Source organism: Camelus dromedarius, chromosome 3 (genome assembly GCF_036321535.1).
Source record: "Camelus dromedarius isolate mCamDro1 chromosome 3, mCamDro1.pat, whole genome shotgun sequence".
Taxonomy (NCBI): Eukaryota; Metazoa; Chordata; class Mammalia; order Artiodactyla; family Camelidae; genus Camelus; species Camelus dromedarius.
In genome coordinates, this window is record NC_087438.1 from 111,375,189 (window position 1) to 111,391,606 (window position 16,418).

Consider the following 16,418-nt stretch of genomic DNA (forward strand, 5'->3'; position numbering starts at 1 on the left):
TATAGCTCAAGTGGTAGAGTGCATGCTTAGCATGCATGAGGTCCTGGGTTCAATCCCCAGTACCTCCTTTAAGAATAAATAAGTAAATGCACTGAATTACCACTCCCCACCAAAAAATAAAATAAAATATATGCTTTAAGAAATTATTTCAGATTCAAAAAGGAAATAGGCAACCCAGTTTCCAATAGAAAGACCTAGGTCTGGGTCTAGTTGGTCTTGGTCAACCCTTCCCTTCCCTGGGCCCCAGTTCTTTCGTCTGTAAAATGAGGCAATTTTGAGCAAGTGGTCAGGTTTTATCTAATGGACAATGTAAATTGTGTAGCTGATCATCAAGTTGTTTCTTTTCCTGCTAACTACACGAATGCTTAACTTCACAAACCAAACGTGTGAGCCCACTGCAGCAAGCCCATAGCACGTGGAGATATTTTTTGTATTTTTCACATTTTTCTCTCCATATCATACCCTTTTCCTCCTTTTTAAAAAATGTGTATTACTAATTTTAGAAAATTTTAATATAATACATCTCCATAACTTGCTTTAAAGGTGTTTTAGAATAAGGCAGCACGTGTATTGAAAACAAGGATTCAGGGAAAATGAAGCTGGATATAATTTTGGGTAAAAGTTAAGAGCGTGAGTTTTGGTTTCACTACCTCGGGCAAGTTATTTAGCCTGCCTTAGTTTCCTCAGTTATAAAAGGAGGCTCACAATTACAGTTTCCTCATAGGATAATTTTGAATACAAAATGAGATAATGCATTTGGTCAGTGTCAGCCATCACTGTTAATGGTAGTAGTTATATTTCTCTCCAATTCTCTCACCCATTCTAGATATTCCACTATCAGTTTCTATGAAGCAAGGTCTGTGATAGATTTCATTCAATTTATTAAAAAATTTTTTTGTAACAGCTTTATTTCCCCAAAGTGGTGCACCGTTCCTGGAAGTACTACAATACCAGGTCAATGTGTGGATTGGACAGAGCAAGATCCTATTCCAACTCCATGCTCCAAAAATCCATTTAACATACTGTTCTCAGATAGAGGATGTATCAGATATTAAACTGATGAAGACAGATACTACACTTGATCTTAGCCAAAAGGTCAAGAAGTGATGTGTGATGGATTTTAAATGGAGACCTAGATATCCTAACTGACTTGGGGCTTTTCTAAAAACAAGGTACTGTTGCCACACACAGAACCACAACGCATGGCCCACAGCTGTGCAAGTGGCAAAGCAATTCTTGCTTCATAGCTGTGGTCCTCACATTAGTGATGGTGCAGCCTGGGGTTGGACGGGAAGGATATCTGAAGGCAGTAGGCAGATGGCTACAAATTTCAACAGCAATGTGTAAGCTAAGATATCACTTGTAATTATTCATTTGACGTATTTTTACTATTGTTTCTATTATTTTACAGAATAGAATTCCCATTATGTACGAAGATCTGAGGATGCAATGGGGAGCAAGACATATCTCTGCTCTCTTAGATTTTATGCTCAAGTGATGGTATGCAGGTAAGTACGCGCACTGTTACAACACAGCGTAACAGGTGGTATGATGGAGGAAGCCCAGGGAGCTATGGGAGCCTGGACAGCTGACTCTAACCTAACCCAAACATGGAGGGGTCATGGAGAAAGTGACAGCTAAGTGGATACTAGAAGCATGAATGTAAGTTAGGCAGCATTGTGGGGGGAAAAGTTTAGAAGGGGCAGGGAAAGGAGAACAGATCATTCCAAGCCAAAAAGCTCAGCTTGTGCAAAGGCCACATTCAAGTGATAACACAGCACGTTTCGAGAACTAAAAGATTCCTTTTAGCTGAAGCACAGTGAGCTTGTTCACAGCAGAAGAGGCTGGAGAGGTAGACACCAGATCATGGAGACCCTGGGAGGTCATGGTAAGGAATTTTGGCTCCATCTTGAGGGCAGTGGGGAGCTAGTGAAGTGCTTTAAGCATGGCAGGGGCAGGTCCTTTGTTTTAACCCTTGCAATTTTCCACCTGCAGAAGGACCTGAAAGTATATCTAACCTACTTCATTGCATAGATGAAGAAACAGAGGTGAAGTGACTTATCTAAGATCCCTTGGTTGCAAAACCAGGACCAAAAGGCAAGCCTCTGGATTTCTGAAACAGTGGTTTCAACAAGACCATATTGCTTCCCCTTACAAGTAAATAGAATTAGGGGCCAGGGAATTATTTTTGCCTCAGATCTAATCAAATATACATGTAATCATCTTTGGTTTTTAAGCAATGTGCTCCTGCAAGGTGAAAAGGCAGGGAAGGAACCACAGGGAGAAATATGTCTTCCAGAAATCTGCAACATTCAAAATAATATGCCGTTTAGAATGAAAATCCAACCTCTTGTTACATATTTGTAATCACTGACACCCCGAATCCCAAGGATCACAGTGAAAAATGAAAAATTAAAACCAAGAAAGAAACCTCAGTTTCATTTTTAAAGCCGTCCTCCACAAACACCCCCACAGCTTTCTCATATGATATTAGGGACAGAAATGTGTGTGTATATATATATATATAAATAAAAGTCATCCTTTCTGAAATAGCAATTTAAATTAGAATGAGTGATGTAACATCAAACCACAAAGGATCCTGAATGCTGAGGGAAATGATATGACATCACTGAAGGCAAAGACTTCCACGAGTTCTTTGCTGAGAGTTGAGTAATGGGGCTCCTCTATAAATAGTCCCTGATAGAAATAGCTAAGTGATTAACTATAAATTTGTGAGCCCGTTGGAAATATTTCAGAAAGTTTCCCCTGCAGCAAGACTTTCCCTCTTAACTTTAAAACATTTCAGATGCTTTTCAATTATTTACCTTGTGGAGTATGAAAGGCAACAATTATTCCACACATTAAGTATGGCGGCATCTCAGGAACAGAGCGGTGAAGGGTCCTGCTCAGGGATCCCAAAGCGAGAATTTGGTGCTTTCTGACTTCAGCCAGGTCTGAAGGCCCACGTGGCTGCATCTCAAAGGGAAAACCATTTCTTCCGAGAGCCCTACCTAGCAGGTAAGTCTTGAAGAGAAAGATGCCTACTCTCTCAGTTCCTTCCCGGGCTTTGCCAGGAAACACTTCCTGTCACCATGTATTTGTCTTTTTGTCCACTAGGCAATTAATTTACCTTGAAAGAAATTGAGGCAGGTCCCTGCTTAAGAGATGGCAGCTTCAGGGGCTCGGCCTCAAGGAATTGACAAGGAGGGCGAGCAGGTATTCTTGACCAGAGGAGCAGCATTTGGGCTCCAACTCCATTGCTGGAAGCCCCCTCTCCCCAGCCCTCAGGTTTATTTTCTATCACCTCACCCTGTCCGTCTCCTTCACAGAACGTCTCCCAGCTGGAACTGGACGTTTGCTAGGTAAATTTATGCCCATCTCTCCTGGTAGGTGATGAGCTCCGAAAGGGCAGGAACCCTGTCTTCTGTACACCAGTGCATACTCAGCTCCTGGCACCGGGCTTGGAACAAAATAGGTGCTCGACAAACATTAAGTAGATAAATGAGCACTTGGAGATAATGTGAGATCAATGAGATGCGAATGGAGCCCAAGGCTTCAATTCTCCCACGGCTGCAGGTGTAGTTCCCAGGCCTGGGGGGCCTTGGGGAGCCTGGGGACAAATGCTCCCTAAGCGGCGCGGCTGGTTCTCCTGGGGCGGGAGCCGGGGCTGCAGGTCCGGGACGCGTCGGCCGCGTAGAGGGGAGCACCCGGAGCCCCGGGCCGCAGCCATTTCCTGCTCTTTGTGCGACAGCCAGGGCGGCGAAGGGGCGGGGCCCCGGGGCGGAGGAGGAGCCGCGGCGGCTGGAGGGGCGGGGCCGAGCGCAGCAGCCGGGGAGCAGAGCCCCGCAGAGCATCCTGCGCCCCGGCGCGGGGCCCCGCCGAAGCTTCGGGCGGCTTCCCTAGACCTGCGGCACACTCAGGTAGGCGTCGCTCGCAGGCCTGGGGGCCGGCGTGGGGACCAGGATGCTGCTGGGGATGGCGACGCGGCCGTGAGGATGCGCTAGGCGCCGGCACCCCTCCTCCTAGCCCGCGGGGGGCGCTCGGCGTGGCGGCCGCGCTAGCGCGGCCTGGGGCCTCCGGAAGCCCCCGGAGGTTGGGCTCCAGGCCCGGCACGGCCCTCTACCCGCTCAAGCGCACCCTGGGCCCTGGGGCGCGGACCCCCGGTGGGGAGGCGCCGGCTCACGACGGAACTGGGGCGCCGCGGCGGTGGCTGCAGCAGCAGGTGCGCGGCCTGGACGCGAGCGATCCGCCCGGGAGAAAGCGGCGCTCCTCCCGAGCTCCGTAGCGGCCGCGAGCTCGGCCGCGGCGACCTCCTGGCGCCCAGGTACTGCAGAGCCTCTGTCGTTGCAGCCACCATCACCTACCGTAGGGCCAGCGAGAGCCGCCTGGGCCCTCCTGGCAGCTTCCTCCGGTACACGGCTGCCTGCGGTGAACGTGAGATGGGTGGGGCGAGGGTCAAAGCAGCGATGTTTGCTGGTGGGGGCAAGCCTGAGAGAGGAGGCAAGCCTGACCCGCTTTGAAGCCTTCTGGCCTAGCATTGCTCTCTCTCCCGGCTGTCTGAGGGCGGGGAGGGAGGGGGGAAGGGGGTGGGAAGGGGATGAGTGGGCTGACTCCTGGAGAAAAGGTTGGGTTTTCATGGCTTCTGAAGAATCGGGAAGATGTCTACCTGTATGTAGTGGTTCTGCTTTGCAGGACATCGCCCTCCCCCGCCCCCGCCTTTTCACCATATGAAAAGGAAGAGAAGGGCGTGCTCTCTGTGTGGCAGTGGGGCTAGGGGCGGGAAGCATGGTCCGACAGGAGTATGGTTCTCTGTGTGAGGAACCTCGCAGAAAAGTACACTGGGACTGCTCAGGTGCCCTCACCAGCCCAGGGAATCTGACTTAGACCTCTACTCGCCTAGTTTCCCCAGCACAGCAGAAAGACTCACCAAAGGCTGATGGACCATCAGCTCCCCTTACAGCCAGGCCAGGAAGGGGACAAGGATCTTTTCCTGCCAGCTTGTGCCTTCATGGCATGGTCAGGGAGTCCTGCGGGCATGAGGGGCAAATCAGGAGAGTGCTGATTTCCACACTCCCCTTTTCCGTCTCCTGCCTCTGTCTCCTTTAGGGCAGAGGGTGTTTTACCTTACTTTTAGGCACAGCCCTTGTTGCAAGCCATGCTGGCCACCATGGAGATCACGGATGTTGCCGGGCAAAAATCTGGGTCCATATCCCTGGGCAGGATTGTGAAGGCCTTGGAGGTTGTTTTCTCCACCATTAGACCTCTGTGGCCCTGAGACCTCCCACCTCCACTTCCATACAGTGCCCTGTGCTCCACCACCACCCACCATTCTCCTGTGTCAAAATAGTTTTCAAGAAAGGAACCAGTGAACACATTTATCCTCAAGAGCTAAATACAAAAGAATTTCCCATTAGATGCAGAGCAGGTGCCTGAGAAGTCATTTGACCAGAAAAGAAACAGAGGCATTTTGATGAACTTTTGGAAACAAAGCTTTAAATCAAAAAATATTTGGCATCTCTAATGATGTGATTTCAGGCATTGGGCTGAAAGTGGGAGTGGGCAGCTGGGTGGCAATTTTGGGGAACAGCTCGCTGAAATGACTGTATCTAGCAGCTGTCAGCTCTGTTTGCTTACTGAGAGGGTAGCTTTAGCCCTAAGGGCAAAAATACCATAGGAGTGTGTGTGTGTGCACGTGCATATGTGTGTGTGTGTGTGTGTGTGTGTGTATGTGTAACTGGTCGGGGGTTACAGTCACTAGAAGGCATTGTTGAGCACCCAGTGTCCACTTGGAGGAGGTGAAACTTTCCTATAGAGAAGTGCTTGTTGGCTCTGGCTGCTGTCTACCAGGGCAGCTACTGGGCCACAAGAAGAGTGTGTTGTTTCTCACAAAGCCAGTTCCTCTGGCGAGGCCTGCAGGCTGAGCCTCTGGCTGGGGGCATTAGCACTCTGCTCACTAAGCTTCTTTATTATATTTCCTGGCCGGTTCTAACTGGTTCTATAGGCACCCAAGCCTGCCTGGTTCAGTCCCTGCTGGAAATGGAAAAGGAAAAACTTGTTTTAGGCATAAGACCCAAGAGTGGGGTATAAAATCCAGCAGGACTGGAGAGGTTTAACTCAACTCAAATCAAATCAAAGGCTGGGCCGGAGAAGGAGGTAGACAAGAATTTAAAAACTGGAAAAGGGTCCTGGAGGAACAATTCCTTTCCCCCCTCATATATGGTGCCCTCTCTGGCATTCGGTGGGCCTCTGCTGCTGTCACTGACCAGCAAGCCGAATTAGGTGATGAATAGGCAACAAGCTAATTAACATTGGGAACAGCACTCCTGGAAAACAGTGCCGAGCTCCAGCCTCCACGTTTGAGGATCAGCCTACCCTGTCAAAGAGGTTTCTTTTGGCCGCTGTTGGCCCCAGGGTTCCACCAAGAGCTGCACAAAATCGCCTTTTGTAGCCTCCACGTGGCCACCATAACAATGAGTCCATTTCTGTCCTGGCAAGTATTAATTATTCACTTGTAGTTGACGAAACCAGACATCAGTCACCTCATAGGAGCCTTTGTAAAAGGCCTTTGGTCTTATTATTCTGAGGCACAAGCCCAAATCTAAGGATGGACTCTGTGTTAGTAGTGGAGGTGGGGCAAGGAGGTGGAGCATGCCTCTGGGCAGTGACGTGGCAGGCCCGCAGTGGCGGGGAAGGAGCTGGTCCTTCGTTGGAGGCTCTTATGAAACAAGGGATGCATCAAAGGGCTGCATAGAGTGTCTAGCACATAATACGTACTATTATATTTATATATATATGTTGTTACAGTTGTTATAGTGTAATTTAATTACATAATCATTAACAGTGTGGCTCATGCATGCAGTCGACCCAGAATTCTTACCAATCCTTCTACCTCCAGAGCCTTCCTGAATTTTGCTTTTCCTAGGTTGACCTGTAAAAGGTAACCAGAAGAAGGGATGCCCTTGATAAGACGTGGTGTCAGTGAGGACGTGCTCTGGAGGAGCACAGGGAAGCCGGAGTATAACTTGAGTAGGCAGAGAAGGGGAGGGAGTGTGTATGCTGAGCAGAAGCCCAGAGGTAGTTCTCACATTTCAACACACACAGATCAGGAAGGACCTCTTCCTCTGTGTACATACATGGAGCATTTTGCAATCCAACTCAAAAATGTTGAGGGCATGCTTTGCTGCCCGGGCAGACAGAAGAGCACAGTGATCTTCGGACACAAGATTTATCCCTGACTTGCTGTGTGCCATCAGCCACTACATCCCTGGCTTTGAGAATGGGGAACTGAAAGCAGCCTGCCCCGCTTGTTACCTATAGGTAACACAGGAGCCCGCGGGTGAGATAATGTCTATAAACCCTGTCTGAGAAGAAAAGGCCCTGGAAACAGACAAGAGAAGGAAGTTCCTGAACGTGTGGCTCCTTTGGATGGCTGCCCTCCATTCCTAAAGGAACAGTTTATTCATTATATATCATGTGTCAATTTAAGAAGACGAATCTGTGGCCTCTCTGTACCACGGAGCCAGCTGAAAGGAGACTGAAAGGCACTTTGTGATTCATAGATTCTGTCAAGGCTCGTGGCTGCCCTTGTCTGTACAAAGACCCTTCAGAATTCGGTCAGTGGGTGTGGAATGCCTCCCAGGATGCAAAGAGTTTTGGTCCTGGCTCCCTCACCACGGCCGCTCATGTGTGTGATGTGCCATTAAGGGCTACCACTCAGGCCATACTTCTTGGACCCTGGTAACAAAGGTGAAAAAAAATTGGGTGCAGGTTCTTGAAAGAAATTGTTTTGAGAAGGCGGAGCTTGGGTTCAACCAGAATTTCTTGCAGATGTCATTCTGGCTGAGTGGCATTTTGATAGACTTGGGGCAGCTCAGAAATGGTGCAAGGAGAGAGGAAAGTCAACATGCCCCTCGGGAGAGCTGCCCGAGAAAGACCCAGGGATGACTTCATCAATAGGCCTTCTGGGTTTGTGTCTGCATCATCCGTGGGCCGTCTGAGAGCAGCGATTCTCAGGCGGGCATCTCTTCGTGGAACGGAGGGATGTTTAGTCCGTCCGTGGTGTGTGGTCTCTGTCTCCTAAAAAAGGCAGGAGATGAGGTCCTCTGCAGAAACTAAAGGTGGTGGGCTGGTTCGGAAAGTGCAGGAGACGTCTGAAGGTTTGGAACAGCTGCCTCTGTGGGTGGAATAAGAAATCAGCTGGGCATGAATGAGAGGATTGTCTAACTTGACTAAAAGCCCAGCTAAGATCGGAGAGAATCTGCTGGCCTGACCCTCATGGGAGACACTCAGTAATTCAGTGTTAAGTGAAAGAATACCTGAGAATGACTTTCTGTTTGTGCTTTTGAAATGTGATGCCTTAAGACCGATTGTGGCAAGGGATGAGTGGAGAGACGAGATTCAAAACTAGGTGTCAGCCGTCAGCCTCCTAAGTGTGCTCTACCTTCATGCGGGAAAGAGAAGTGAGGTTCTGCTTTTTATGGTTTGAGGTGGAAACTGTATGGCAGAAGAATTTTCTAAAGATAATCTCTGATTTGTGTAGTAATAAGGATGACTTAGATATGGTGCCTTAAGGGACCATGATGTTTTAAATTTTGTGTTTTGTTTTTTTTTAACCAAAAGACTTGAATTTTGGCCACTAGCCTGTGCATTCAACAAACCACTCATGGAGTGTCAGTTAAGCAAGTAATGCCTAAGCTGTGGCCGGTTCTGTGCTAGTTGTTACGGGTCAAATCCCCTCCCCACTAAAGATGACTATCCTTGCCATTTTTGGTGATCCAAAGAATTAGTAAAATATAAAGCAGTTTATAATGAAGTGGGAAATTATGGACTCCAGACTGTGAGTGCTATAGGAATCCAAGAAATGAAGGTGGTGGTGGAGTTCAGTTGGTCAGACCTTCATGGAGGAGGCCTGTCTTGAATTGGGACTTGACAGTGCTCAAGGGTAGGATATAAGAAGGCGAGAGAGAGGACTGTCCATGAGAGAGTGGAGAGAGTTTGAGCAAAGGCACAAGGTAAGAATGTCCATCAGCCGGTTTAAGGCCCCCTGAGCTCCCTGGCCACAGTGGAGAGTCCCACCTATGGTTACAGTCATTTGCTTTTTGAGTTGGAAGGACCCTGAGGGAGGCTCAAGTTCAGTGATTCCTAACTAGTTGCTTTTGGTTTTGTTTTTTGTTTTTTGTAAGTACATTTGATGGGAAATCTCAACACACTCAACACATCACCTCTGGCAGCCAATCCCCTCCCCGACTTTACCCCATCTTCTCCCACTCAAGGAAAGAGATGGACATTCTCTTGATACTCTGGGAGGACTCTGAACTCTCCCTCACACATCGTAAACAGCACCTTGTTTGCAAACCTCACTAATCGGTTGTTAGGACAAGTTCCCACAATAACCTTCACAACAGAGGTGTTGCCGTCATGGTTGAAAACTACAGCCAGGTCAACCTTCATATTTTACAGACAGGGAAACTGCCCTTTTAGAGTGACTGAGAGCGTGGCTTGGGGGCCTCTGTCAGTCTTCGGACTGAGCCACATTCGAGTTGTACCTTCACATCCGTGAAGCTGAGTTTTGCGTGCTCCGAGCCGGGGGCCCAACTCCGGTCTTGCTCTTTGTTTCCACAGCAGATGTGCTGGCTTCCCTTTCTGAGTTTTAGCAGGTGCCTCCGAGAGGCAGCTTCTCTCCCCAGATGCAGGTCACGTTGGTGCCCGGCCTGGGGGGCCCCGTCACAGGCCCCAGCGGCAGCTAATCAGCAAGCTGCCTTCGGTGGCATGACCTCCCCTCCTGAGAGGATAGGATCCGCCTGGTTGGGTTGTCAACGGAAAGGTCCCCTCAACCCTGCAGCACAGGAAGCAGCTGAGTAAAAGGGCCGATGCGGCAGCAAGCCCTTTCGCCCCGCGGGATCTTCTTTGCATAAACGAGGAGGAGGGCAGGCCTTCTCCAGAGACCCAGGTGGAGGCTGGCTTGGACTTTTCTGCTGTGACCTCAGGTCCCCTGTGTGGAGAGAAGCGGCAGGTGCCCGGGCCTCTGGTCCCAGGAGGCCTGCAGGGAGGGACTTACATAGCCAGGCCAGTCTGAGACAGTTCTGTGGGCTGGCCAGATACCTGGCTGCCAGCAAGGAAGCCTTGGGTTGTTATCTTTTCAAGTAAATTTGAAATTTTGGTTCAAAGCCATACACGGACATGCTTAAAAGAAATCAAGTAATTCTGAAAGCCTCCTAGTGAAAAACAAGCACCCAGGGCCCACCTCCGCCAGGGGCTGCTGCTTTCAACTCGCAGTTTCCTCCAGTAGTTGTGTCCAAATCTCTGAACGATGTGCCTGTGCTGCTGTTTCCTAACTTATCTGTTCTACGAGTTGTCTCTTCACTTCCTGCTGTGATGGATGACGATTTCGCTTTCTGACACCAGCCCCTCCCCGCCCTCCCCTGCCCTCATCTCTCAATATAGTAAGAGCTCTGTTTTAACCTAAATCATGTTTAAAGTGTCTGCATCATTAAGATGTATAAATGATGACCACCAGAGAGCCAGCTAATGTCCTTGGATTGTATTTCCTTTTGTACATGGATTTTTGTCTTATTGCAGAATTGGAATCAATCCTTCCTTCCTTCCTTCCTTCCCTCCTTCCTTCCTCTCCCTCCCTCCCTGCTTCCTTCCTTCTGTCTAATATTCCTCTTTTTCTTTTACAGCACTGTCATATCAGCTATTGTATCGGGTCCCCTTGCTGTCCCAGGAAGTTGCAGTGTTAGCCCAGCTCTGCCCCTAACTAGCCAAGTGACCTTACACAAGTCCTCTCATCTCTTGACCTCACTGTCCTTGTAGTAGAAAAAGCTCAGGTAGCGGGCAGGAGACCCATCTTGTCCTCATTCTAAACCTCAAAGCCCATCACCCCACCTAGGAGATTTCTGTGTCTGAGGAGTCTCCCTTCCTGTGTGGGGCAGCCCCAGGCCCTGACAGGTGGCAGTGCCACAGAAACGGGCAGGGGAGGGGCCTGGTTCGGGCGCTGCCTCGTGGTGGTCTGCTCACCCTGTGGTCTAGGGGCTGCTACCCGGGGTGGGGTGACTGTGTCCACTGCTCTATTTTTCCTACCGTGTGCATTTCCATTCAGCACAGTCTCTGAGCAAAGAGGCAGAGAGCTCCTCCCTGGGCTCTCTGGGCTCCTGCTCCAGCCCTCCAAACACCACTCCTGCTCCTGTTATAAACACCTCAATTTCTCCCAAAGTAGTCCTACAAATACTGACATTTTTTGGCAACAGCTTTATTGAGATAGAGTTCACATAGTCTACAGTTCACCCACTTAAAGCCAGTAGTTCAATGATTTGCAGTATGTATTCACAGAGCTATACAGCCATCACCATGATTAATTTTATAACGTTTTTATCAACTCAGAAAGAGACCTTGTGCCATCTATTTCCCCCAATCTTTACCCCGAGTCTAGGCAATGACTAATCTCTTGTGTATCTGTATAGATCTGCCTATTCTGGACATTTCCTTAAAAAAAGCATATTATGCTTCTTTTACTTAGCATAGTATTTTCAAAGTTCATTTACATTGTAGCATGTATCCATAATCCATTCCTTTTTTTGTGGCTGAATAATATTCCATGGTATGGATATAACATATTTTAGCCATCCACTGATCAGTGGATGGACATTTGAGTTGTTTCCACTTTTTGCCTATTGTAAATAATGCTGTGATGAACATTCATGTACAAGTTTTTGTGTGGATATGTATTTTCACTTCTCTTGGGAATATAATTATAATGCATTCCTTTTTTTGTAGGAGAATTGTTGCAATGTTTAATTCATCCATTTGCTCTGTTAAAAAGAGGCCATTCAACTAGCTAACATTTCCCAAGTGCTTGTTCTGTGCCTGCCATTGGGCTAAACGTGCCATGTGCCGTAACGTTATATAATCCTCAGAATAAATCACTGCGGGCAGGGACTATTAATATTTACCACCCTTCTACAGCTAAGGGAACAGAATCTTAGAAAGGTTAAGTAGCATGCCCGTGGTTATATAGCCAGGAAATGGCAGATGACAGATTTGAACCCATAGCTCAAGCTTACACACCATACTTAGCCTGATTTTTCACTTCTGTAAAAATTCTTGCTTTTTTTCATTCTCCTTCTGAAAATGAGACAGAAAATGACAATACAAATCTTTTGCTCAGAGAGTAGCAGGGTTTAGGATGTGGGATTCAGAACCTGCATTCCCAGGCTCTCCTTGCACCCATCCTGCATTTGTGGGCCCCCACCCCTTTCTGCTCAGAGTCTAGCAAACATCTCAGCACCCCCCCCCCCCCCGGGAGTCCTACAGCCCTTCTCAGAAGCCAACTGCCTGGGAGCCCAGCGTTATTACCTCTCGGTGAAACCAGGCCACTGAGTTTAAGTTTGTTATGAAGAAGAATTCTAATCTGCTGTGAATGCTCCATACTCAAATGCTTCCAGAACACAGTTAATTTTAAACTATTTTATTAATTTCTCTTCCAGAGTAACACAATTTAGCCACGTATTCACAGACTGAACATAAAGAATTCTCCTCTGGAAGATTACGTAACACTTGGGCTGGGAGAGAAATACTTGCTTTCATGTATACCTCTGTTAATTTCCGGAATATTTTTTCTTTCTGATTTGATGTGGTGTTGGCAGTGACTTCCAACACTTGGATTAAAAATGTCTGAGTTCCTTCTCCCGTGGGCAATGAATGATCTACAAACAAACAGAGAAATCCATTAGAGAAGCTGTATTTATGACGGAAATAAAGACTCCTAATTTACTGGCTCTGTAGGCTGTTTGTGTATTGATTCTCTTCAAGGGAAGTGCGGGGGGTGGGTATTATTATGTTAAAGGCGAAAATCTTAAGGGTTATTCTGGTAAATGAGTATTTTGGAGTCTGCGAAGCCCAGAGGAAACCCAGGTTACAGGAGAAAGGAGAGGGCAAAGATCATGGCAAGTAGGAGTCAGGAAAGATGAAGGAAGGGATGTTCGATTAGAGCCAGGAGTGTTTTACACTGAGCTGGGGGTTTTTACAGAAAATCTCCAACATATTTAAAACTGGATAGAAAAAAATATCATAAATCCCTGTGTGTAAGCATCACACAGCGTTAACAATCATTAATTCAGAGCTAATTTTGTTTCACCAATTTCTCACTCTTCCCTGCTCTGGTATTATTTGCAAGCAAACCCCTGTAGCCTTTGATCCATCTTTTAGTAGGTATTTCTAGAAGATAAGAACTCTTTTAAAACATAACCTCAATATTATTGTCACATCTAAAAATAATAACTGTTTCCTCAGTGTTATCAAATATCGAGTTGGTAACTAGCCAGAGAAATGTTCCTAGTTTCTCATAAATGTCGCAATTTAATTTTTGTGGTGATTTGTTTGACGTAAGAGTCAAACCAGGTAAACACACATGTGATGGTCTAAGTCTCTTATGTATAGCTCCCCCTCCTTGCGCTTTCTTTGTTAAAGACACTGAGTCATTTGTCCAGCAGACTTTCGCATAGGTTGTAGTTTACTGATTACCTCGCTGTGGTGTATTTTACTGTGTTCTGTCTGTCCTCTGTATTTCCCCTCAGTTGGTATCAAAGGCTTGATTAGATTCAAGTGTTTTGTGTTGGGTCCAGCACTCTTCGTAAGTTGATGATGTGTTTTTCCACCAGGAGGCACGTGACGTCAGATTGTCCTCCTGTAGTGATGTTAGCAGCAGTCAGTGATCAGTGCCTACATCCATACGTTCATTAGGGGTTGGAAAATAGGGCTACATTAATTCTGGGGGCGAGAAAAATACTGTTATAAAGAAAAACATCCCTCTCTTCTACAGTTCAGTTTTCCAGTGGTCCAGATTGTATAGGGAAGACAGGTTAAACATTTGCTTCTTTCCTTTTATTTATTATTTTCAGCATAAAAAGTTGGTTCACAGGCATCCTCCAGCAGTAACAGAGGCATAGAAACCAAGTTTTTATTAAGTGTCTTTATGGTCTCATGGATTTAAATATATGTGATCTTGTTTCAAGTCCTTTGAGTTGCACTAATTGTTGCTCAGATTGCCCCATCTTTGGCCAGTGGAAGCTGCCTCAAGTTGGCTCCTGGGTCCCTTGGACATAGATGGATAGATAGTTGCTTGTAGGCCTTTCTTTTAGGACAAACCTAGGTTCCAAGCCTAGCTTCACCACTTGCCAGCACTTGACCTTGTAAAATTACCTAAATCCTGAGCTTCTGTTTGCTCATCTGTAAAATGGGAATAATCATAGTACCTACCTTTATAGGGTTGATACAAGATTCAGATAGTGGAGTGAGGGCTAAAAAATGTTAGTTTTATTATTATTTGAGTTAATGAAGATAATCATTTGGGCTTTGGAGCTTGTAGATCAGTATGCCTTGTAAGATCACTAACCCCTCCTGCAAAATAAACTTAATATTAATGTGAGAAAGAAGACAGTCTTCTCTGTGGATTGGCAGATGGTTTTGCGGTAGAGCTGAATGCCACACTTAGCATTCAGGGCAGAGAAGAGAGCAGAGGAAGAAGCCTAGGTATGGAGAGGGCCTGAAACTATCTCGGTGAGGGCGTGCAGGGGCAGAGGAGGAAGTTACCTCTGAGATCCCCGTGCCCTCAATGGACGTGGCCTTCACTGTTGCCTGAGCGCGTGATGGGGAGGTGTGCTGAGAACTCAGTGAAGTGTGAAGCGGTCATCAGAAGCTCAGCCTCCTCTGCCCTCCCAGCAGGGCCTAAAAGAGTCACTGGGGCTGCCTGCGTGGGGTGCGCCCGGGAGCTGTGCCTGCCCTCCCCAGCCTGGGCCCAGTCTTCTGCCGCTGGTCCTTTTCTGCCCTGGTCTCTGACACATTCCCTAATGAGCCAGGCAGATTCTCTGGCACTCTGCAACTCCAGCCCTGAAGTGGGCCTCACATGTCCCTGGGGCTGGGGGTGTGGTGTGGGGGCGGTGGGGGGGGGCAGTGAGGGATGCTCTCAGGAGCACAGGCAACCATCTCTGTGTTCCCTTATTCAAAAGTGCTACAAGGTTAGCTTGTTATTACTATTATTTATCTTTTTATAAAACTCAGGTTTTTGACGTTTGTCTTGTTTTGCTTTATTTTTTGCTGCATTTATTTCTGCTTTTGTAATTAGCCATCCCTGCACTCTCATTTCTTTGGGTTGATTTTTATCCTTTTTTAGATTTTTGGGGGGGAAATTCAGTTTATTTAATTCTGCTTTCTTATTTTCTGCTAAATGCATTAAAATATTTATTCATGCTCTCTATGTTTCAGTTCTAAATATTTTATAATTTCTGTTTGAATTTCTCTTTGTGAATAACATGGAAGCATGTTTTTACAAATTTTCATAGGTATGGGGTTTCTCCTTTGCTGTAATTTAGATGATTGATTTCTAATTTTAATGCACCGTAATTAGTGAATGTGATTTCTAGGAGGTCCTATTTGGGGGAACTTGTGAGAACCCTGAATCATGATCACTTTTAAAGTAATGTTTCACATATGCTTTAAAAAAAATGAGTATTCTGTTTGCTGGGTGCTGAGTTCTTAAAACAGTGATTAGCTCGAGTTAGGTAACTGCTGTTTAGAACCTCTTCATCCTCATTGCCTGGCAAAGTTCTCTTTGAAGCCTCTGCACTCTGCCAGCATCTGAAACACAGAACCGTCCAATTAGGGCTGATTTGTTTGTTGTGGCTCACAAAGCATACCATACTTCCAGATCAAGGAAGACAATGGCCCTGACGTTTTTGCAAGCAAGGTTAAGTTTGCTGGAGTCTGAATTCTCTTACTTCCAGCTTAATTTCAAGCTCTGGTTTCAGGTTAATAATCTTTGGCTCTCTCGATCACAGATATTTGTGCTGTGCAGTAATTTGAAAGTGGAACTGATAGTGTCCTCGTGAATAGCAACTAAAGGCAGACTATGGCCCATGTCCTAGGATCCGGCATTATTTGAGGTTCTTTGCTCCTGGTCACTGTGGTTGCATGGACATCCTATAACTTCTCTGAGCCTTGTTTTTCCATCAGTTATGTGGATATGGTACCACCTGTCATCAGAGGGTTGTGATGAGGCTCGGTCGAGACAATAGACATAAAAAAGTACCTTGTAAACTGTGAAGAGATCGTCAGACATCACGTGTAGGTTGAGGGCACCGTGTGAAGGAGTAGCAAGTGGGGGTGGTCTCAATGCATGTTAATTCCCTGGGTTCTCTGGAAGAAGCCTGGACAGGGTGAGACTGGGAGAAATGTGTGGAGGCCCCTGAAACGCTCCGTTTCCTTCTCTTCCTTCCCCTCAGTGCGGACAACGGAAACTGCAGCCATGACCACCCACGTCACCCTGGAAGATGCCCTGTCCAACGTGGACCTGCTGGAAGAGCTGCCCCTCCCTGACCAGCAGCCATGCATCGAGCCGCCGCCTTCCTCCATCATGTACCAGG

The 16,418-nt window shown here is 47.1% G+C and overlaps 1 protein-coding gene, 1 long non-coding RNA gene and 1 other non-coding gene across 5 annotated transcripts in view; 1 reads left to right on the top strand and 2 right to left on the bottom strand.

Moving 5' to 3' along the window:
• The window catches only part of LOC116152342 (uncharacterized), a 61,237-nt gene extending 57,478 nt beyond the window's left edge, over positions 1 to 3,759 (bottom strand). Inside the window, exon 1 of the long non-coding RNA XR_010380407.1 lies at positions 2,826 to 3,759. This is a non-coding gene — a long non-coding RNA (uncharacterized LOC116152342). The remainder of the gene's footprint in view (positions 1 to 2,825) is intronic.
• LOC116152401 (U2 spliceosomal RNA) lies at positions 918 to 1,108 on the bottom strand. Its single transcript, XR_004136035.1, has one exon. It is a non-coding gene; the product is annotated as a U2 spliceosomal RNA (small nuclear RNA).
• A 47-nt stretch (positions 3,760 to 3,806) lies between the features above and the next one.
• The window catches only part of CYFIP2 (cytoplasmic FMR1 interacting protein 2), a 108,357-nt gene continuing 95,745 nt past the window's right edge, over positions 3,807 to 16,418 (top strand). For 2 of the 3 annotated variants that reach the window (XM_031449411.2, XM_064484491.1), the window contains exons 1-2: positions 3,807 to 3,920; positions 16,278 to 16,417. In XM_031449411.2, the coding sequence (XP_031305271.1) occupies positions 16,301 to 16,417 (117 nt within the window). In that variant the 5' untranslated portion in view covers positions 3,807 to 3,920; positions 16,278 to 16,300. Of the gene's footprint in view, positions 3,921 to 4,179; positions 4,325 to 16,277; position 16,418 lie in introns of those variants that run through there. The other variant, XM_064484490.1, reaches the window with a different exon arrangement.